Source organism: Thermobia domestica, chromosome 13, assembly GCF_964235325.1.
Source record: "Thermobia domestica chromosome 13, izTheDome1.hap1.1, whole genome shotgun sequence".
In the NCBI taxonomy this organism is placed as follows: domain Eukaryota; kingdom Metazoa; phylum Arthropoda; class Insecta; order Zygentoma; family Lepismatidae; genus Thermobia; species Thermobia domestica.
Genome location: NC_137466.1, coordinates 154145212 through 154168360, shown reverse-complemented (window position 1 = coordinate 154168360; position 23149 = coordinate 154145212). Strand labels below are relative to the sequence as shown.

Genomic DNA, 23149 nt, shown 5'->3' with positions numbered 1-23149 from the left:
AACTAAGGCAACTAAAACGTTAATTTACCAACTAGACAACCTTCCAAAAGGCTAGATTTAGTTGGAAAAGAACTAAATTGGCAACGCTGATTTGAATCTGGTTTAATTTTGTGCGTACTATCATGTGATATGTTCTGTGTGCCTTGTATTCAACCTGTATATTTGATGTTGAATAATCTCTTTGGCAGGGATACCAGTAGTTAGGGGTGGTTACTTCTGGCGCATTTCCCCCTCCTAATATTTTTGATCAGCGCAGAAGGAACCAACTAATTATTCAAAGTTACACGGCGCAAAGTATTTCCATAACTACAATGCTAAAGTGAGATTGAATATGCTTTTATGACATTTAAAATCATAAAAACTTATATCTAAAAACTTACAATCTAAAATCTTACATCTAAAACTACATCTCTTCTAACTTATAATGTCCCCATGGTAGGGTATTGATCCCATCCTTTAAAACACATCTCTTATCATCTACACAACTTAAAGCTAACTTGTTCACTTCTATACTGTACAAATCGTGCTTATAACTTCTAATCAAATTCATCTTCTTATAATATTGTCTTTGGCTAATCAAACAGTCCTTATATTCGTTAAAGGTAAGTTCTTTATACACGACACTCTTCTTAACACCTTTAGCTTTCTTACAACACTTTTCTTTATCGAACTTACCTTTAAAGTCTTTATCTGTTAAATCTATTTGAGGTGCTTTTATACTGTACATCTTACTTCTTAAACCCACAAACTCTTCTATGATTGTGCCTTTAATTTCATCCTTCATCTTACCAAGTATTTTCTTATTGATTTGTGGTATCTTATATTTGTTATCTTTAGGGTAATCACTCGTGTCGAAGTAATCAATATAATTTTTCATGTCCTCGTACACATCTTCTGTTTGGATATGGTATATATAACTATCGGTATCTGTATAACATACTTCTATTTTGTCTTAATATTTTGGTTTCATCACATTATAATGGAAATCGTACATTAAATATTTTGACAAATCTAGAATTGACATACCAACATAAATCGGTTTGTTAAATTGCACTTTAACCTTGTTCATGTGAATTGCTACTAAATTTTCCGTAAAAACTGTAGTACTCTTATAATTTGGTTTTGCGTCAAGCTTCTCGTATTTTTTCTCATCACTTACAAGTTTAATATTAACTCTCTTTCTAATATTCTCCATAGTCTTCCCAAATACTGAATTATTCATAAGCTTATAAAAGTCTTTCAAAATCATTTGTTGCTTTTGTTCTCATCTGTGTGTTTAAATCAATATATTTCTTTAACCAATCTGATTGTTCGAACTCTATTACTCGATGTATCTTGTTAAGTTTTAATCCAAGTGAAAGACATTGTTTTAGGTTTCGATAATGAATTACATATTTTTCTTTGTCATATAGGGTTGTTAATAGCTTTGATTGTTTTGAACCAGGCGGACATATGTTTTGAGGAGCTAATGGATAGTCTTTGTGATAGTCATGTAATTCTTTAGGATATTCAAGATCAACTTCTAATATGTAACCAGTATCAGAATCATCAGATATATTTGTGAAATCTATTTCTTCAATCTCATCTTCACTTAACCATCTAAATCCTTTATACGGTAGATATTGACTCATTGCCCACCCATACAAGTTACTGGCATCTAAATACATTAAGAATCTTCTTTGTTCTTATCATAATCTTCCATATACTTATTGTTTGCTTTTACGTATCTTTTTGAGCATTGACTAATTCCACCTCTTATACCTTTCTCTACCATTAATACCATATCATAATCCCACAACAATTCTAATTTTATATTCGTCATCTTTAACATTGCATCCCAAGCTAAACCTGGTGCTGTCATATACCAAGCTCGATCAAGATCATAAGCTTTAAGACATGTTTCTCTAAAGTTCTCAAACACATCTGCTAACAATAATACATCTGTTTTCAAATATAAATCATGGTATTGTCCGAGATTCTTAATGCCGAATGTTTCCCATACTTTCTTCGCATGTTCATAATCTTCATCACTTATATGTGTGTTCATAAGCTTGTTGAAGAATGCTTCCTTTAGCGGTAATTTTCTTTCTCTAAACCTATCCCAATTGTTAATATAATCATATGGGTAAACACCTTTTCTTATTACAAGTCGAAACTGTTCTTGATTAGGATAAGTGTTGGGTATGTATCATTTGTTCGCGTTTCAAGTTCGATGACAATTTGTCTAAACTAGAAGCCATAAATCTAAATGAATCTACAAGTTTCAATTTAATAGTTCCAACCTTTTTACTGAATGATATGTATCTTTCCTCGTTATTGGGTATTAGATCTATTTCTTCTTTATTACATCCAAGCTCTTTTATAAACAAGTGTGAGTCATATCCTGTCAAGTTATGTATGATCACTGGTACAAACTTTGGTACTTTGACTTTTAAATTGCAGTTATTACATAGAGGTGCTACAAATTTTCCTGTTATATGATCGTGGTGCTTAACTTTATGATTTTCTTTAGTATACTCCTGCTTACAGTAATAACAACATTTAGATTCATTGAACTCTTTTCTCTGACATTTTGTTAATGGTAATTCGTTATTTTGTTTGTATATGTTCGATATGTGTTTAGCTTCTTTTGTTAACAGTCTTATAAATTTCTTAGCAGCGTTCTTACCTCTATACAAAACAGGATTAGTTTTACTTCCATCGCTCTTTACTACATAATAACAAAATCCAGATGGTTTATGATGTTGATATTTTTTCGTATATGGCTCGTCATCCGGATAACATTCTTTACAACCCATAACCTTATGTAACAAACATTCAAAATCAGCATAAATCACAAATGGCATTTTCATTATGTATTGGTAGTTTTTAAATTCAACACATTTACCTTCTTCAGGCATTATTATTTTTACTGGCTCATTTAACGAGCAATTTTGCTCATGTTTATTTAAAGCGTTTTGAGAGTAAAAGTATAACAAACATGTCACATAAATATTTTCGAGCTCTCTTTTTTGTTATTTGAGCACTAACTAATCTACTTAGGTCTTTAATCCAACAATAGTGTGTTTTAACTTGATCTTCATTTTGTTCTTTTATATATAATAAATTGACATGATTTTCTTGCTTGTTTTGTGTGTGATGTAGTATATAGATTGAATAGTCTTTATCATATGCATAAACATTTATAGAAATATTAAGTAATTTTTCAGCTCTTGGAATATCGCATAGTTTTACAGGAAAATGAATATTTTTTAATTTTTCTTCTAAGTATTTGACAGCTTGCTTGTACTTGGAAGGTCGTTGTGGATCTTTATTAACTGGGTATACTGCAGAACAAATTGAATATAAGAAACATTTTTCATCTTCATTTTTTACATTAATTACTGCCTTTTTGTTTTGAATTTGTTTAGGTAATTCTATGTATGTTGATCCTCTATATGGTGTATATTTGACGATTGCTAGTTGTAAAAAGTTAATGTTTATAAGAGCCCAGCCAGAACCTCCAGCTTGGAACTCATCCATTCTTGTTCTTAATCTCTGTTTCATCTTAGTTATTTCTTCTTTTAAATTACTTGATTGATATATTTCTTGGTTTTCAGTGTTAAAATAGAAGTTTTGGGTTTCTTCACCTTTCTTATATGTACAACTTATATAAAGATTAGCTTTCAATGAACTATGTTTACTTAAGCTAATTTGTAATCTGTTTAATATGGCTTTAGATGTTGCGGTAATATATTGTTCAAGTGGATCTTGTGGTTTGTAATCTGTTGTAAATCTCCATGTTTCTAATCTTGATTTTAATGCAATGTTCTGACGTTTTACATTGATTGGTACTGATTCAACTTTGATTCTTGGTTCTTCAAATACTTCTTGTTTGAATGGGAATATATTTCTAATCTGTCTTCTGCTTTGTTCATCGTCATATTGTCTAAGAAGGTCTATCAGTTCTGCTTTTCTTAATCGGGAATATCTTCTGATTCCCCTCTCCTTACACTGTCGCCTTAACTCTATTACGATATATCTACTATAATTACTCATCATTTATTCTATAGAAAATCTTACTATAACTCAATTTTTATCTTCGCCGGGTTATTTCTATTCATTTTCGTGCTATTTTTACCTCTATATGTCCTAATTCAAGGATCTAAGGTCCACCAGCACTGGACCCCTTTCAAACATACACTTAACATTGTACACTCCTGCCATTGTCTACATATTACGCGTTGTATTAGAACAGGACTTTCATGGGAATAACCCATCAAAGTTGCATATACACATATTAAAATTAAATCATTTTTGTAAACTTACTCATCATCATCATCATAATCATCACTACCATATTTATATTCATCATCACTACTCAAATCAGATGTTTTTTGCTGTGTTATTAATAATTCTTTTTCCTTTAACAGTATTTGCTTCTCTAGTAGTGCTGCTAAAAGTTTAAGATCTTCATGAATTAGTTTAAGTTCATCATGTAATAAATCAAATTCTTTCTCCATATTTATTATATACAAAACCAACAAAAATGAAATAAATTTTAAAATCTAAGAATAAAAACAAACATGACTAGTGCTAAGGAAATATTATCTTACAAGCCCATATTTGATTGTGTATGTAAACATTTAGATATTGGTGGTTATAATGATGAAGACAAAATAAATTTTAGCGTGTCCATAGGTATGTTAGATCATTTGTTCAAGAAAGCCACTAAAGAAAAGAACTCATTTCTTATACAAAACATTCTATATGCAAACGATATGGACTTATCCGATGAGATATTAGATTCGTTGACTAATGAGCAATGGTTATCTATAGGTTATGATGATTATGAGCAGGAATATAACTATGATCACATTACAGAAGACTTCATACGTAAATATCAGGAGAAAGTTAATTTGGGTGAAATATGTTTATGGAAAAAGTTATCAGAAGAGTTTATATGAGAATTAGCTGATAAAGTTGATTGGGAAATTATTTCAGGAAGCCAAGACTTATCAGAAGACTTTATAAGAGAATTTGCAGATAGAGTTGATTGGGGAGAAGTATCGTATAAAAACCTATCTGAAGAATTTATTAGTGAGTTTATAGATAAAGTTGATTTTGATGCTGTATCTTATAGAAACAAACTCTCTGAAGCCTTTATACGAGAACATGCAGATAAAGTTTCTTGGGCGTGCTTATCTGGAAATCAACAATTATCAGAAAACCTTATAAGAGATTACGCTGACAAAGTAGATTGGGAAATGATTTCAATGTCTCAAAATTTAACAGAAGGATTTATTGAGGAGTTTAAAGACAGAGTTCATTGGCATAACATTTCAATATATCAGCACCTCTCTGTAGGGTTTATATATTTATTTAGACATTACGTAGATTGGAGAGTTATAATAAGAAAATATCATAATAATCCTGATTTAGGTGATATATTGAATTTAGCATTCGATGTTACAACAGATGGTTGGTTTGATGTTTAACTAATTAACTTTTATGACTATTATATTTAAAAGTTGTAACATTTACAAATATCTAAACACACAACTTATTAATTGTCTCTTATACTTAAAAACAAATCAATAACAAACTCATCATCTTCTTCTCCATCCACATTCTTTAGGTCTACATGACAACCATGCGAAATTATACAATCATATTTTTCTTTTACTTTATTTAGAAAGTTGATTGAGTTTGGGTCTTTGGTTTTAGATAATACAGTCATATGGGGGTATTTTTCTTGAAGGCATTGTAATCTTGTCTTTATACTACACTCTTGAATTCTCCCAACCCAAAACCTGTAACTCTCATAGCTCTTTACTTGTTCTCTTTTGTCTGTTTCATACTTTTCTAATATCTTTTGTAGTTGAATAGGAGAGAGATTCTTTTTAATAATAACTAGTTTGTGTACTTTCCCTGGATTTTCTGTATGTTCAGCTGCGATTGATTTAAGGTGTTGATTTTCAGTTTCTAATTTCTCATTGTATATACGTAACTGATTCATTTGTTGTTCTGTCTCTTGCACTCTTGCTTCTAGTTGCTCCTGTTCATCCTTGTATTGTTTAAAGTCTTTTGTGTAATAGTCGATAATGATTTGATTGCATTTAAGGTAAAACTCAGGAGATAACCATCGAGATATATCCAAAATCAACTCTTTACATACATATGTTCCTCTTATTTCGTTCCATGTTTCACCTTTGCCTCCTGTTATTGTTTTGATAATTTCACCCCCTATAATTATAGGAGATGAAATATACTCTATTAGTTCTTTTGATTCTTTATTTTTCAGCCAATTATCAAATCTTTTCCCACCATCTTGACACAGTTTAGTAGCATTGAAGTAACCAGTCTTCTTATTTATAATCAGTCTAAAGTCACCAAACAAACCATACCAGTAATCATCTTTAATGTATTCATAGCAAATATCATTTAAACTAAGAGAATTATCCATAGTACTCATATTTATTATATAGAAAATGTTGATTTTTAACTTCATACGTCGCTTCTTTGAAGTGGTCTATATCTAGACCGCTTATCTTTTCATTGTAAAATTTTACTAATTCTTTAGAGTTCTTAGTTTGATACCAATGTTTATAGTCTTTACCTCCTGTTACTTTTTTAATAATTTCATCGGCTCGTATTCGAGCGCTGGAAATGTATGCTATTAGTTCTTTCATTTTGAATTCTCAATCTCTCCATTGTTTGTTCTATCTCTTGTACCTTTGTTTCGAGTCGTTCTTTATCATCCTTATATCGTTTAAAGTCTTTAGAGAAATAGTCTTCAATAATATCGTAACACTTATCATAGAAGTCCTGTGAAATCCAAAAAGCAATAGCAAGAAATATTTTCCTGTAGACATATGTTCCAGATATAACTGAAGCTGCTTCTTTGTCTCCTGTTATTAGATATGTAGAGCAACAGAGCAAAAGTGCTCCATTGCTTTTTTCCGTTTTGCTATTAATTTTTAATTATAGTATTGTATTAGTTTTTTTGATTCTTTATTTCTCAACCAATCTTTAAACGGCTTACTACCATCTTGACACAGTTTAGTAGCATTGAAGTATCCTGAGCTCTTATCTATAATCAGTTTAAAATCACCAAAAATACCATACCAATAATGTTTCGTCTTTAATAGTTCTAGTTCGTAAGAATTCAAGAATCTGGGGGCCACCAGCACTGGCCCTCTTTCAAACATACACCCTCATACAATTTTCATTAACGAGCCTGGTCTCTACTCATTCTTAACAAGCTCCAAAAAGCCTAAAGCAGAACCAACCTTTTATGGCTATTATTCCATAAAAGACAACATTTATATTTACACTACAACATTACTCTTATCTATCCAACTATTATGTGAATCATCAAATCCTAACCATTTAACGTATACTTTGTCACCTTTCTTTCTCAACACCTTTTCCACCAAGTATTCATCTTTGTGTTTCGTCTTTAATAGTTCTGGTTCGTAAAATCTACCTTGTACATCCTCTTCTTCTAAATCTTTAATTCTATATGTAGGTGGATTAGATGGAATAACTTCGCTAATAACAAATACTTCTGTTGACCAATTAGGTGTATATCCTTTCTCAAATAACCCCTTCGATTTACTTATACGAACATGATCGCCTAATTTGTATTTGGGCTTAACACGCTTATATTCTTTTTGATACACTTTCTCCAATATTATTCGCTCATTCTTCTTATTAACTTCTATAGGCTTTAAACCGATTCTTCTATGAATTTGATGATTATACTCTTTAACTAGTGTTGGTAATGTATCTCTCCACTTGTAATTCCCCTGTGTTGTGAACCTTTTCCACATGTTTTGTTTCAGTGTTCTATTCAATCTTTCAACAACAGAAGCTTTCTTACCACTATAGGTTGAGTAATGATTAATCTGATTTTCCTCCATTAACTTCTTAAACTCTTTATTGTAAAACTCTTTACCTTGATCAGTTCGTAAGTTACTAGGTTTTCTCGTTCTTAATATGGATTCGAATGCTTCTGTAACATTTTTACCACTCTTATCTTTAACAGGAACAGCAAACGCATATTTCGAGAACACATCTATAATCGTTAGCGGATAATTGTAGCCTTTGTTTAATTTGCAAACACCTTTTAATACTCCACTATCCATTTCTACAAGATCAGCTTGCCAAAGATCATCGATACCTTTTATAACTACACTTAATCTGTCAAAGTTTTTTCTAGATGGTTTGTGAATTTCTTCTATAATGTCTTCTCTAACACCTTTACCTTCTTCTAGTCAATCAGGCTTTTTAACGAATTGAGTTTTAGTAACACCACATACAGAACAAATATCTTTCTTTAGATATCTTCCATTCTTTGTTTGTTCAATTCTAATAGTATCTTTCTTCGTATCTGTCGATTTCTTACACTTAACACAATACATCCTGTTTATTATTTATTGTATAGAAAATCAATGAAAAAAACTACCAGGTTCGTTAATGAAAACAGTTTGAGGATGAACCGTAAGGTGAGCGTTTTGCTCACCTTTAAAATCTCTATATGCCCGTTGATATTTTGTTCTTACATGATTTCTGATTGCTAGAAAAATTTTTCAGAAGTTAGGGGCATTGAATCAATACCCCGGCAGCAGCTAAAGGCTGGTTTCCCAAGACCGTCTTCTGTCAATCGATATAGGTCGAGAGAAAGTCCAAGACTTCAACGTGTATATTTTTGGTAGCACCGATCGGAGCTCCCTATCTGTTAAGTATTTTCTCGCATCTAAAGGTACAAATCCATCAGACCTCTTAATACTTTTAACATTACCAAAAATATCCATATTTATTATATAGCAAACGTCTTAAGAAAGTTCTCTTTCTATGTAGATTACAACAAACAATAATTGTCCTTCTTCCATAGCTAAATTTTTATTTGGCTTAATCGTTATTATATCATTCTTCTTAAAACCAAAAGGTATATTTTCAACCAAAGTATCACCTAAATATATGTCTAAAAAGTATTTATCCAAACTTAATTCCATGTGCATTATTTTCCCATTATAAAGAAATGTGTAACCATTAGAAAGATTGAATATTTTAAAGATTGGCTCCTTAACATTCTTAGTTCTCAATCGACATAAAAAGGGTATAGTTTCTTTCTGCATAATCAATTTAGTAGTATCCGTCCTAAGCTTTTGAAAATCTTCTTTCTTGACGTATGTGTCTTGTAACGTTTCTAATGCATCTTCAAATCGTTTTCTATCGTTCTCTAATTGAGCTTCTATTGACCTAAGTTGACTTACGCTAACAACATCATTTAAATTCTCCAACAATTTTAATTTTTCTTTACTAATACCAACACCTTTTCTATCTTTAACATTACTAAATATATCCATACTCATTTATTATACAGAAAATGTCCAAGACCAAGAGCTTCTAACTGTGATCGATGATAGCGGAGCAATATGGTTCAAAGGTAAGGACGTTGCTAAAATTTTAGAGTATGAAAAGACAGCCGATGCCATTCAAAACAACGTCAAAGAAAAATATCAGAAACAATTCAAGAATCTAAGGTCCACCAGCACTGGACCTTTATCAGTTGGCCACCCTCAAACTGTTTTCATTAACGAACCCGGTCTCTACTCATTCTTACTAAGATCAAAAAGACTCGTTGATGAAAACTGTTTGAAGATGAACGTTCTGTAAGGGGAGATAAAACTCCCCCTTGTTTATTATACAGAAAATGTCCATCCTAATTCTTCAAAACATTTCTTTAACATCTCTATTTGTTTAGATGAGTGTTTAAAATCGATATCAACATGAATATCATGCTTTTTCAACAGATAGTACAATACACATTTTAAGTTAATAAACAATACTCTTTCCGGATACAGTTCTTTAAAGGTCTCGTATAAGTTTTCGAAGTCTTTTATAAGTGTTTCTTCCATATGTCGTAAGTTTAATGGTTTTTGATTGGTAAGGTGATAGTGTATTAAATAGACATCATCATAATATTTTGTGTATTTGTTTTTCTTTAGTACTTCTAGAACATCTTTTGTTGATATTAAATGTTTAGATATATCTCTAAATTCATCATTTAACACCTTGAACATATCTTCAGGAATAATTCTATCCTGTAAAGCTTGCAAACGAGATAACTGTAACTTAAATCTTTTTGTAGTATCATACCATGGTTTTCTTGCACAACCAGCTTTCATCTCTTCATTAGTACTGTAAAACCAACCACTCTCTACAGAACAATCATCACAAATGTACCTACTCATACCTTTTGTTAATGACTTACTACCACAATTACTGCATGTTAATGGTCTAGAGCTATAATTTGACAACAACTCCTTTAAGGTAATTATTGGGCGTAACTGTTCCAACTCTTCCTCTGTGTACAAAAATTTAGGTATTAGCATTTTCCATAAATCAATAACATTATATACGTTGTTTTTATCTTTTAAGTCTATCTCACTAACATACTCAAAATACTGATAAAAATTATAGCTATCTAGTGCATCTAATTCATCCTGATGTTTCTCAAAATAAGCTAAAAATCTATTGTGTATAGCTTCCATTGTTTATCTTAACACAAAACTTTTATGGAAACAAACCATAAAAGCACTTAAACTTAATCATTTTTAATCATATACAAAACGTCACTAAAAGAATACCCTTGCTTTAGAAGATTTAAAATCTTAACACAAAGATGACCACATATAACTGAATTAAAGTCTTGTATTCGTTCGTCATTGTAAATTAAGTTTTTGATATCAAGATATTGTACTAGTTGTTTAGGAGGAACACCACCATAAGAATCCAACACGTACTTTATGTTGTTATCTTTCCAATAGCATATCCAATGAGTACCAATGTTTTCTGATTTATCGAGGTTAACTACACCACACTCATTTACATAGGGTTTTTGTGGAAGTTCGTCACTCATAAATACACCTCTAAATCGTTTTATCTTTAATTCTTTAGCCAACCTCTCTATATCGAAGTTGGTCAACGGTTTTAGTTTTTTGACTTCTTTAGTTTACCTGCCCCCTGCTTTTCTTCCATAGCCATATTGTGCCTTTTTGTTCTTCAAGTTCTTGTTTATTCTTCTTAGCATCAAGTAAGTTTTAGTAATCGCTGCTGCACCACCTGCTAATGAGCCAACTGCTCCTAAAGCTGCTAAAATGGCTGGAATTTTAAAGATAAAGCCGCCCATATGCTCTTTCTTAATCTTTTTTCATTTGTGCAGTAGTTAATGTTAAATTCATTCCTTTACCTTCTTTAATTTTCTTAGATTTATCACTAAGTTGTTTCTTTGCTAATACATGATCGATATTTAAATCCTTTAGTTCGTTATAAGGAACACTAAACATACAACCTTTAATAGAACACATCTTCCTATTTATTTAAGAGAAAATCTTGGTTTGTAAAAGTACAGTTGTTGTTGCTCCACCAAAATCAATTAAGGAATCATTCTCGTCTGTTATCCTTATCTCAAAATTGTCAATCTTGTCTTTGGATATAGGGAAAAATAATGGATAAGTAGGCTCATAAATGATACTATGTTTAAACACAGCATCTGTTTTGAATGACGCTATAATCCCTGTTTCTCTATGTGTGTATTTTGTATCTTTAACAAACATACCATCCGCCATATTACAGTGAACATTTATGGTATCGAACGGATGAGACTTTGGTGGCTTATCTCCTACATGTTCTGAACCTTTAGCTAACTTCTTCTGACTAAAACCTAATACAGTATTAATGGTATCTAAGGTTATATCACAAACCCTACTAAATATTTTAACTCTATTGTTCTTTCTGTCTTCAGTAAATTTAATATCTTTAAAAGGATCGGTGGAGTATGGAAGATTTGATTGAATATATTCTTCTAATTCTTTTAAATTATATTGACCTGGTTAAACTATGAGTTGCTCTGAAAGTACATTATCACTGCTACAAAATGTTAGTTTATTATTTCTTTCTGTAAGGTTTGGAGTTAGATATGTACTGTAAAACCCAACTAGTCCTATACTTAAATACTTGCTACTGTTGTCTAATTCGTAATGGAGTTTCTTCTTTAAAACAGAAGTATCACTCGTTAACTTAAATACCTTAGCCATTTATTATATAATAAATGAATGAGTTTGATTTACCTAGAGATATTCCAAGAGAGAAAGTAATCAAGTTAATAGAAGATGTCATTCAAAAGTTAGAATACAGTTTAAAAAAGAAAAAGAGAAAACTACGAATTGTTAAATATGCATACTATACTTTGATCACGTTATCAGTTATACTTTCTGCAACAACTGGGTTTATTAATATTTTTATACCTGTAACAATTTACTCAATATTAACAACGTCTCTTGCAACTGGAAGTGCTATAATAACAGGTTTGTCATCTAAGTTAAACATAAGCAAAAGAAAAGACGAATATAAAACCATTGTCACTTGTATTAACTCATTTAAAGAACAGTTAGAGATGATAATAACATTAAATGGTGAAATGGATAACGAATATATAAAAGATACGTTGCTTAAGATCAGAGAACAACTTAAAGATATAAGATCATAGGTGAGCGTTTTGCTCACCTTCAGATTTTCTCTATAATAAATGAGTAAGAAAACTATTAATTGGGATGTAAAAGAGATGATAAAAGAGACAACAGCTAAGAAAAGAAATAGAGAGCTTATACCTGATGATATTCGATGCCTTATCGTGGGTTCATCTGTGTGTGGTAAAACGTTTCTGCTATTTAATTTTTTATTACAGCCAGGTTGGTTAAACAATAATTACTTCTATATATATATATATTCTAAGAGCATGAATCAACCAAAGTATGAGCAGTTAAAAGACCGATTTGAAAAGGCAGAACTAAAGTTCAATAAGCATATAGCAACGTTCTTAAGCGGTAATGATTCTATTGTACCTATTGATGAATGTGAAAAATACTCTGTAGTATTTGACGATTACATTTTAGAGAATCAAGATGCTGTTAGAAATTACTTTACAAAAGGTAGACATAGACATTTAGACTGTTTCTATCTTGCGCAAACATATTCAAAAGTACCTAAACAGCTTATAAGAGATAACGCCAACTTCTTATGCATATTCGGACAAGATGACACTAATCTTAAACATGCGTATAATGAGTTTGTTGGAGGAGATATGTCTTATGATAAATTTAAAGAGTTATGCTCAAAATGTTGGCAAGAAGATTATGGTTTTATAGTAATTGATATGACAAGGAAGGTAAACAATGGTAAGTATAGGAACAAGATAAAACACTTTATAAACGTTTGACTTTTTCACGTTTATTGACGTTTTTCACGTTTATTGACGTTTGTTCGTTTTCTATATAATAAATGGATGAGAAAGATATTAATAAGAATAACAAGTTAAAGTTCTTGATAAAGGGCTTCAAATCTTGGAAGAAAGAAAGAGCAGGTATATATGATAAATTTAAGGCACAAGAACAACCTGTAATTGATGCTATTCAAAACTTGGGAAGTGAGATCAAAGATGTAGCGGAACAAAATAAAAATCTAATAACTGAGCTTATTCCAGTTGTACATAAGTCGGCTTTAATAGATCCTAGTCTACTAGAAACACCTAAAAAGATAACTTATGATAGTTCTCCAAGTAGTAGTGATACGCCTATAACGGGAGAAATAAAACAAATGAGAAAACAAATTAGAGACAAAGTGGAAGGAGTAGAACCTTTAACAACAGCACAATCATTTGGTAAGATTGCAACGAAATATTATAGTAAAAGAAATGATAGTGTTTGGAATAAGAACTGTAGAAGAAGATGGGAAAATAATAAATAAGGTAGGAAATTCTGAAGTTAAAGTGAATGGTGATGATTTGATAATTAATGGTAAAACTTATAAAGGAACAGAAGGTCTATGGGAATTGTTAACGATGAATACTAATAAAACCATTGAAGATTATGATGATGACGATTTTGAGCAGTACACGGAAATAATAATAGAATCAGATGCTGCCTTCCAAAAATATGATCGAGATAAAAAAAGTAGCATCTAGTAGAGGTTCTAAGTACATTAATATTATCAAGCCTATTTGGGATAATTATATTAAACCATCTTTACCTCCAACTCCTAAAAAGAACACGACACCTAAAAGGACTGAAGGAATTAAACAATATACAGAGATACCTAAAGAATATATATGGATGGATGATGGGAGAAAGTTAATTGATCGGTTAATAGTTATAGATGGTGAAGAAAAATCTGGAAATGATAACTTTTATAATGAGAAAGTAGGTATAGTGAGTATGATTAATAATAAGCTTTCACAATTTCTTCTTAATGATCCGAAAGGTATGGGTTATTTGATTAAGATCATAAATACATTACCACCACGATTCTGGAATGATGAGAAGTTTGGGAAAGGATTAGTAAATGATTTGATTAATAAACTTCCAGTTGAATTACATATTCCAGGTTTTAGATTTTGCGGGCCTGGGACTAAGCTTCAAGAAAGGTTAGAAAGAGGTGATGAAGGTATTAACCCATTAGATGAGGCTTGTACTACAGAGACAATAAAGATACAGAGTCAAGACATATTGCAGATAAGGAACTAGAAACTAAACCTTGGAAAAGGGCATTTAGTAGTGATGCGTCAATTGGTGAACGATTAGCTGCTTTTGGGGTTGGTACTGCTATGAATGCTAAGGTTAAGTTAGGATGGGGATTATAAGTTTTCTAATTGTTATTATGCATGATCTTTTATGGGTATATCCCATAAAAGCGTTGTTTCAAGATTTTCTTTATAATAAATGGATAGTGTTGAGAGTTGCGAGTTACAGAGCTTTAAGGCTAACACAAGAACATTTAATTATTTGAATGAAGCTAACAAAGATATTGAGTTCGATTTCGATGTGGGGGATGGGTTCGTACATCCACACAAAGCAGATTGTCATATGACTTTTGAAGTTGTTGGTGCATCAGTTGGAGGAACATTTGGCGCAAATGATACTATAAAACTTGTAGATAACTTCTTACCCTTTTTCTTTTCTCAAATTGAGGTTAGAAAGCACGGAGTTGTTATAGATAAGATTGAACTACCGGGAATAACATCTACAGCTATTGGAACATTAAAGATTTCCAAACCAGAAGTTGAATATTTAAAACAAGCAGGATTTGAAACAGATGATAAACTTGGTCTAAGAAAGGACTTTAGTGTTTTGTACCCATTAAGATTAATTTCAGGCTTTTTAAGTGATTATAAAGAAGTTATGTGGAAAGGTGAATTGAGAATAACATTTACAAAAGCTAACAACAATAACGACGTCTTGTACAAATGGGCTGGATCAGGGGCAGCTCCTGATGATGGAAAAATAACAATAAAAAGTATGGAGATAAGAATGCCTATTGTTGAATATGAATCTAATTATGAAAACAAGTTAAAATTGAATATTCTTAAAGAGCCTAAAATCGTGTTTTCATTCCATACTTATCAATGTGTTCAGAAGACTGTTGTAGGTTGTTTCGTGGAGTTGGATGTTACTACTCAATTTAATTCTAGACAATTTGATATGCCTGATTTCGTAGTTGTAATGTTCCAAACTGATAGAAGTGGCAAACAAACAGCAGATGCAAGTAAGTTTGATCATTGTAAGGTAAAGAATATCTATCTTAAGAATGGGAGGAATGAGGTATTTCCAAAAGAATCAAGAAACTTAGATATTGCTAACAGAGATTATTTTAAGATGTACGAAGATTATACTGCATTTAAGAGAATAACATGTGGCAATACTGAAATGTACTATGGCCCTAAAGAGTTTATAGATAACAGACCAATGTATGTGATTAATTGTAGTAAGAGGAAGAATGTATCGGTAAATGAGAGAACAAACATAAAGATTGTGGTAGACTTTGCAGAAGCTGTGGCTGCTAATACTATATGTTATGCGATTTTAATTGGACGAAAGAACTTTACATATGATCCTAAGAATGAGAAAGTAGTAGAAGAGTTTTAGATAGTTAAATGTATGTTTGTATTGTTTTATGGAAGTTTTCCATAAAAATTAACAAAAATGAATTAAAATATTTTGGTGAAGATAAAAATTGAAGATTGATTCTCTATATAATAAATACGATGGCGAGTCATATTGAACTTTTAAACAAGCTTGGAAGTCTTGAGCAAAAACAGGTTATTGGATTAAGAGAATCAGAATTAAATGTAGAATATAAGATTGTGAAAATGGAAAAGATTAAAACTAAGTTTGGAAAGAGCATTTTAGTTGAGTGTGAGGAATTTAAGGTCTTTCTTCCACCTAGATGTACAAAACATAACAGATAAAATGATTGATGAGATCGTTAAAGATGGAATAAAAATCAAATACACTGGTTTAAAAGATAACTATCCAACTGTTGAGTTCTGCATGTAAATTTCAAATGCGGATCGGTCTTGTGAATCCAAAAAATAACAAAAATGAACAAAAATATGTCGTCAGAAGTAAAAAATGGAGCGATTAGAATGGATCCCCAAACGAAGTTTATACTTACTAATAATTTCAATGTAATTGTGAAAAATGTACAAACCGAAGTTCAAGTAGTTTTTGATATTAATGGCTGTTATTCAGCTTGAATTATGATCAGTGGACAGAGTTTAAGAAGTCATTGTTTCCTATAGAGAACGAAGTTAGCAGAAGATTCCATTATCAGTATCCGAACTTGTAATTTTAAGTATGTTTTAAATGTATAAGTGTTTTATAGTATCAGACTATAAAAACTAAGACCTTTGGATATACGGAACATAATGTCATTTGAATTTTAAAGATATATGTATAAATAAGAGATTTATTTGAGTTTTTTGTAATTATATCCTTAGAGTTATGCACCCTGCAAGACATTCAATAGATAGTAAATTTATTTCTCTATTGAATGTCGTTTGAATTTTGAAAATCGGTTAATATTTGACGAAGTTATAACTAATTCGAAATTTCGGGAATTTTTTACGGGTTTATTTTTGAGTTTTCGGGAAAATGTTATTCTTTAAAAAAGTCTTAGAATTTTGTGGTAATTATGCTAGTATTTTTATTTTTCAAAAGTAACAATAATTAGTGAAATTATTAAAAATCGGAATCGTATCCTTAAAGGTAGGCAACCAGTTATACATGAAAATAGTACTTTTAAGTCTCTATCGATTGTCGTTTGAATTTTCAAAATATGTCTATAAATAAGAATGGTATAAGCATTTTTCATTTTTGCCCCTGAAATTTCAGAAGTTATGCAACCCGCAACAATTGCCCCTGAAATTATACAACCCGCAATACATATATGGGCTATCCAAAAATGCAATCAGATTCCCAAAATATTCAATAGGAACCAAGATATAGATAATCTTATTGTTATATATTTTGAATTTACCGCTTCTATACTCATGCTCTCTCTAAAGGATTGTATGATGTATTCTCCCCGAAGAAGACTACGTCACGGATTCAATGACGTCATGTATGATGTATTCTCTCCGAAGGAGACTACGTCATTGATATACAGCGCTCTCTGTCCACTGCTAGCTAGAAGCTGTGCTCAAGGAAGAGAGTTGCTAAGTGCATATATGTATGTTGACATGAGGAGAAGGAAAGAGAATCGGATTAGACAGTCCTGTGCTGGTACTGGAATCATTCAAAATGAATCAGTGACAGATCATCTGTTCCGGAGTTGTATGTATTCCTTCTCATTGAGTTTTTAAAGCTAATTATTAACGGATTTTCATGATTCAAGTGTCAAATGAAAGCTTAGAAGCTGGAGATTAAGATGCAGTAAATATATTTTGTGTACGATTCCATTGTAATATTTTAGATGTAAGTTTTTATGATTTTAAATGTCATAAAAGCCTATGCGATCTCATAAAAACAAATACGGTCCTGGAAAACGGCACCAACGTTAATGGGATCAATACCCTACCATGGGGTCATTATAAGTTAGAAGAGTTGTAGTTTTAGATGTAAGATTTTAGATTGTAAGTTTTTAGATATAAGTTTTTATGATTTTAAATGTCATAAAAGCATATTCAATCTCACTTTAGCATTGTAGTTATGGAAATACTTTGCGCCGTGTAACTTTGAATAATTAGTTGGTTCCTTCTGCGCTGAACAAAAATATTAGGAGGGGGAAATGCGCCAGAAGTAACCACCCCTAACTACTGATACCATCTAATATTTTTTTATAGTCCAATGTATGCTCACCTTAAATTTACGAAAGAAGGAGCGTATATGGAGCTGCATATACGCTATAAAAAAACAGTCGAGCGTATATGCACCAAAAATTCTAGCATTACATTACTCCTTTTTTAGAGCACAGTGGCTAATATGCAATGTGGTCCAGCCATTGAATACTGGATCCAAAATACAGCTACAGCCTATTTGTTTCTATTTTTAACTGCCTTATCGCTTTATAGTGGAAACTACTAGGGATGGCCAGAACCGGTTCCTTGTGGAACCGGTTTTCGGGTCTGAACGGATCCAATTCTAGAAGATCCGGTTCCGGAACCGGTTTTTCGGATCCAGGTCTGGAACCGGTTCCCAAGATCAGGTTCTGGAACCGGGTTTCCGGATCCAGGACCAGAACCGGTTCTGAAAACCGGATCTCCGAGAACCGGTTCCTCGGGGTTCCAGTTCCGCCGGAACCGGAACTTTGTGGCCATCCCTAGTGGAAACAGATTAACTTATCGACCCACATAATTGCATAAAAACACCAGCATATTTGAATCATGACTCGTTGGCGTTAAAGTCTGACGTGAAAATCATATACGTTCTTGGAATCGAGACTTTATTATCAAAAACGAGGACATTGGACATTTTATGACGATCAATTTGGTATGCTTTTAATATGTATTTTAAACATATGAGAAGAGGTATCTAAAAATAACTAGAATACAGCATGCCAGCGTTTTGTTGTTAACAGAATGCGCCACTAGACGTTGTTAGCTCGCGGTTTCCCGTGCTAGTCTGTTTGATAGAGGCAGTCTGTGTGCTGTGCTTCATTTTGGTGGTGCCTTTGGGTTTTTACGCGTAGCGGCAGCTGAGTCCGTTGTATTTTAGCAAAACTTTTAAGAATGTTAAAGATGATACTTTGGGTAAATCAAGATTACGAGTGGTTTTTCCGATCTAAAAGAAACGACTTTTCTACTGAAGGCCTGCCAGGACCTGACCTTCTTCCGACGAGCAGAAATAAGGAGGAGAGAGTTCGATAGGCTATTAAGACATTCGTCGAAAGAACATTATGAATTCAAATTTTTCAACAATAAAAATTTGTTGTAAAATACCATTCGGCTAATTTTATCGGAAGATTTATGAATTTGACAAAGAGTCACCGGCAGGTATGCTACAGCAGATTCATAACTACAAAACGCGCGCATTCAGTGTTGCAATTTCAGTTGTTCTTGGGTACGTCTTCTACAATGTTCTTTACAATATTTTATTAAACGACTTTTAGGTCATTAATATTATGTATTTTTTAAATATATATGTACAACTAAATTTGTTTAGTTTCGATTAATTATATTTATTATTTTACAGTTTGGATAAGCTGTGGTTTAATCGATCACCTTTAGAAAAGAAGCTAATCGTCATTCTGTTTCTGGCGACCACGTTGTGCTTTGGCCTTACCATAGGAGTCATTAAACTAGACAAAGATTGTAAGTATTACTGAACATCTGGTTAGAATATTAAATCTATTACACTTGGGAGTACTCTAATTCTTTCCTTTTGCTTCTCCAGAGGTGTATATGCTTCTAGACGTATGCATTGAGGATTTCACATGAACAAACACGAAAACCTCTCACCAGGCCCGTAGCCAGCCCAAAAATGTAGGGGGGCCGGTTGAAGTTAAGGGGGCCCGATCCAACCATATTATAGTTCATTACCATATTATAGTTCATTTGCAAGCCTACCGCGAAAATTTTAGGGGCCAACAAAAATTTAGGGGGGGAAGGGCTCCCCCTGGACACGAGCCTGCCTCTCACCAAAAGCAGATTTTTTGCCCTACAACAAAATACTTTGGTTTGTGTAATATTTACCTGTACCTTGGGCAGAAAGTACTCATACATATGCACTGTGCTTAGTAGAATGTTCATTTCATATTAACAAAAGAAGAATGTTTTTAATATATGTAAGTGATTATTATGGGATAGTTTATGATATGGACAGGTTTTATGATTACCTAGTCAGTGAGTTTGTGTACTTAACAGTTTTAAGAAAAGGATATTATAAGTTATATCAAATAATAAACCAGTTTAACATTGTTTATAGACGTTGTCAGTTGTATTCAAAAGGTGAGATTAATGATATTTAAGTATCGCAACTAATATTTTTATGTCAAAGAATTATTACCACTTCGGATTTTCATCCCAGCAAACGAACCAGGTTTACGACTATCTTTTGATAAGTCGTTATAAAAATTTGGTTTACCTCACCCGGGACTTTGTAAATTCAATTCCCGAAGAAGAAGAGTAAGGCTGAATTTACTTTCATATTACAGTTAATGAATACGAACTTAACAATATTGCGAAGTGGTAAAGTAATCATGAGAAAAATGGACAACGAAACAAGGCAGCAGGAATCAAATACTAGTGACAGCGGTGAGACTAGTGTAACACCAGGATTGGCATCGGAAGATATCTTGTTAGCTTTACAGCGACAAATAATGCAGATGTCTACCGAGATAAAGCAGACCATAGAACAGAAGTTCAACGAAGCTAACAAACAAAATGAAGAATTAAAGCAGACCATGGAACAGAAATTCAATGAATCTAACAAGACCATGGAACATAAGATAGAACTGAAATTTGACGAAGCTAACAAGCAATATGAAGAATTAAGTAGACGGATAGAACAAAAATCCGACGAAACGAAACAGACAATTATACAGGTGGTTAACGACATTTCCTCACAGTTCGAGGAAAAGTTAAAAAGGATATCCGATTATTGTCAAGAAAAGCACAATCAACAAAACCAAGAAATTAGTGCTGTAAAAAAAGATTTAGAAGTAATTGAATCATCCATTAAACAGCAAAAGATTCAGGTCAGCAACAACTCTAATAACGGAGTATGTTTAGTACAAGGGGTCCAGAAGCACGTAAAAAACACAAAATTTACAGGAGAAATGAGTGATGCAAGTACTTAGACGTAACAGAACGTAACCAAATCTTAGCTAACCTAACATAAACTAACGTAAGCTAACCTGAACTAACCTAAACTAACGTAATATTAGTAGAAATAAGCGAAATTCTATCATTTTTTGGAAAATTATGCGGGACTCCTACACTAATATAACATAAACTAAACTAACCTAACGTAACCTAAACTAGCCTAACCTAACTTAAACTAACCAACTCTATCCTAAACTAACCGAATGTGAGCAGAAATTACCAAAATAGTAACATTTTTTAGAGAAAAAAACTGGACCCCTTCTGCTAAACATAGGCCCTAATAACATACGTGTAAATACACAGTTGTTAGCCACTATTCAGGAAGAGATTAGAACGTTACAGGCTAAAGACAACATTTTCCGTAATAACTTGGGTAGTGATCGTTTTGAGCTGCCCCACTCACCAGAGATGATCTCGCCTTCGCCCGGATCTGATGAGGATATTATACTAGAAGAAAGTTGTCCAAAGAGCACTGATGAGCGAAACATAGATGGTGTCATGACACAGCACGTCACGGATAGGAACAATCATTCAACAAGAACAAGGAATGAGAAAAAGAAGGTAAAATTAAGTGTTAAAATGAGTGAAATTAGAGCTATGAGCAAATTCAGTGGTAAGTGTAATGAGAATGCTACTTCTTTCTTAGAGAAATTCCAAGACGAATGTAATATAATGTCTATCGATCGATCACAATATATGAAATTAATACCCCATGTATTACTCCCACCTTGTTCCTTATGGTTTAAAGCAATACGTGATCACATTAATACCTATGAGGAATTCAAAGCGGCATTGATCGCAAATTATGAAAATGACTTTTTGCTGGCAAATAGAGATGCCACCCTTAGAAATCAACACTTCAATCCTCGATTGCACAAATCTCTTGTAGAGTTTGTTGTAAATGTCTACAACGACTTAAAGGTCGTTAATCCTTTGCAATCGGAATCGAGAATAATAGCATCGATTCGAAATTTACTTCCATTTAAACTGCAACAGATCTTATTTTCCACACAGTGTATGAGTTTCAGCCATTTATTGATGCTTGTCCAATGTTACGAAACTCAATACCATGCCATGAACCCACAATCAGGAATGGGTAAAAATAAGAATAATTCAGATCATTTGGTGCCTGTTCGGAATTTAAATATTCGGAGTGTGAATAATACCGGACCTAACCTAAGCCGAGTATACTCTAGCAATCAAAATGCGCACAATAGGCAAGGTTATGAAGAGAATCCGCCTAACCTAATTAATAGTAGCCATTCGTATGTTAGACCATATAGTCAAAATAGATTTAAAAATCGACGTAATGTATGGCGAAATTCCAGAAATGCAGCGAACTACGTGGATAGACGTAATTGGAGATCAAGAGATGGGACTTCATACCAAAGTCAGAATCACGATGAAAGACATATACAACACAATGTAGAACCTAATCATGATAGCGCAGTACAGTGTACTTTATTAGAACCGTATGCAAGTTCGAATGTAACCTGATTACCGTTACTGAAATTAGGTTAAATTCATGTTAGTTGTAGATTCTTGTAAATTTTCATTTTAAGTTTATGTGTTAATATCAATAATGAAAACGATTCTTAAAATTACTTGAAATGCTTAAATAGAGTTTTAGGTAGACTGGAAAATTAATTTTCAAATGATTTTTTTTTCTTTCTTGTTAATATGAGGAATTATAATTCGATTTATAATTAATTAAAAGCAAAGATTAATTATATTAGATTGATTTGTGTTGAAAACTTAATTATCAAAGATTATGTTAAAAAGAAGCTCTATTCTATAAAATCAATTATACAACGACTACCTTGAAAGAAATTCTTCTTTATTATAACATCTTAGTGCTACTATGTATACCTTTAAATGCAACATCCGACTTATTTGTTATTTAATGCGCCCGTAAGGATTAATATTATTTGTAACCCACGTTTGTCCTTTACATTTTTTTCGAAATCGCACCCGTCGACGATTAATTAAATAAGCGACGATATT

General features: G+C 32.2%; 1 protein-coding gene across 2 annotated transcripts in view; it reads left to right on the top strand.

The window, feature by feature from the left end:
- LOC145668649 (uncharacterized) overlaps nt 1-23149 on the top strand; it is a 124596-nt gene that overhangs the window by 74235 nt on the left and 27212 nt on the right. For both annotated transcript variants that reach the window (XM_081736705.1, XM_081736706.1), the window contains exon 3: nt 19515-19633. In XM_081736705.1, the coding sequence (XP_081592831.1) occupies nt 19515-19633 (119 nt within the window). The remainder of the gene's footprint in view (nt 1-19514; nt 19634-23149) is intronic.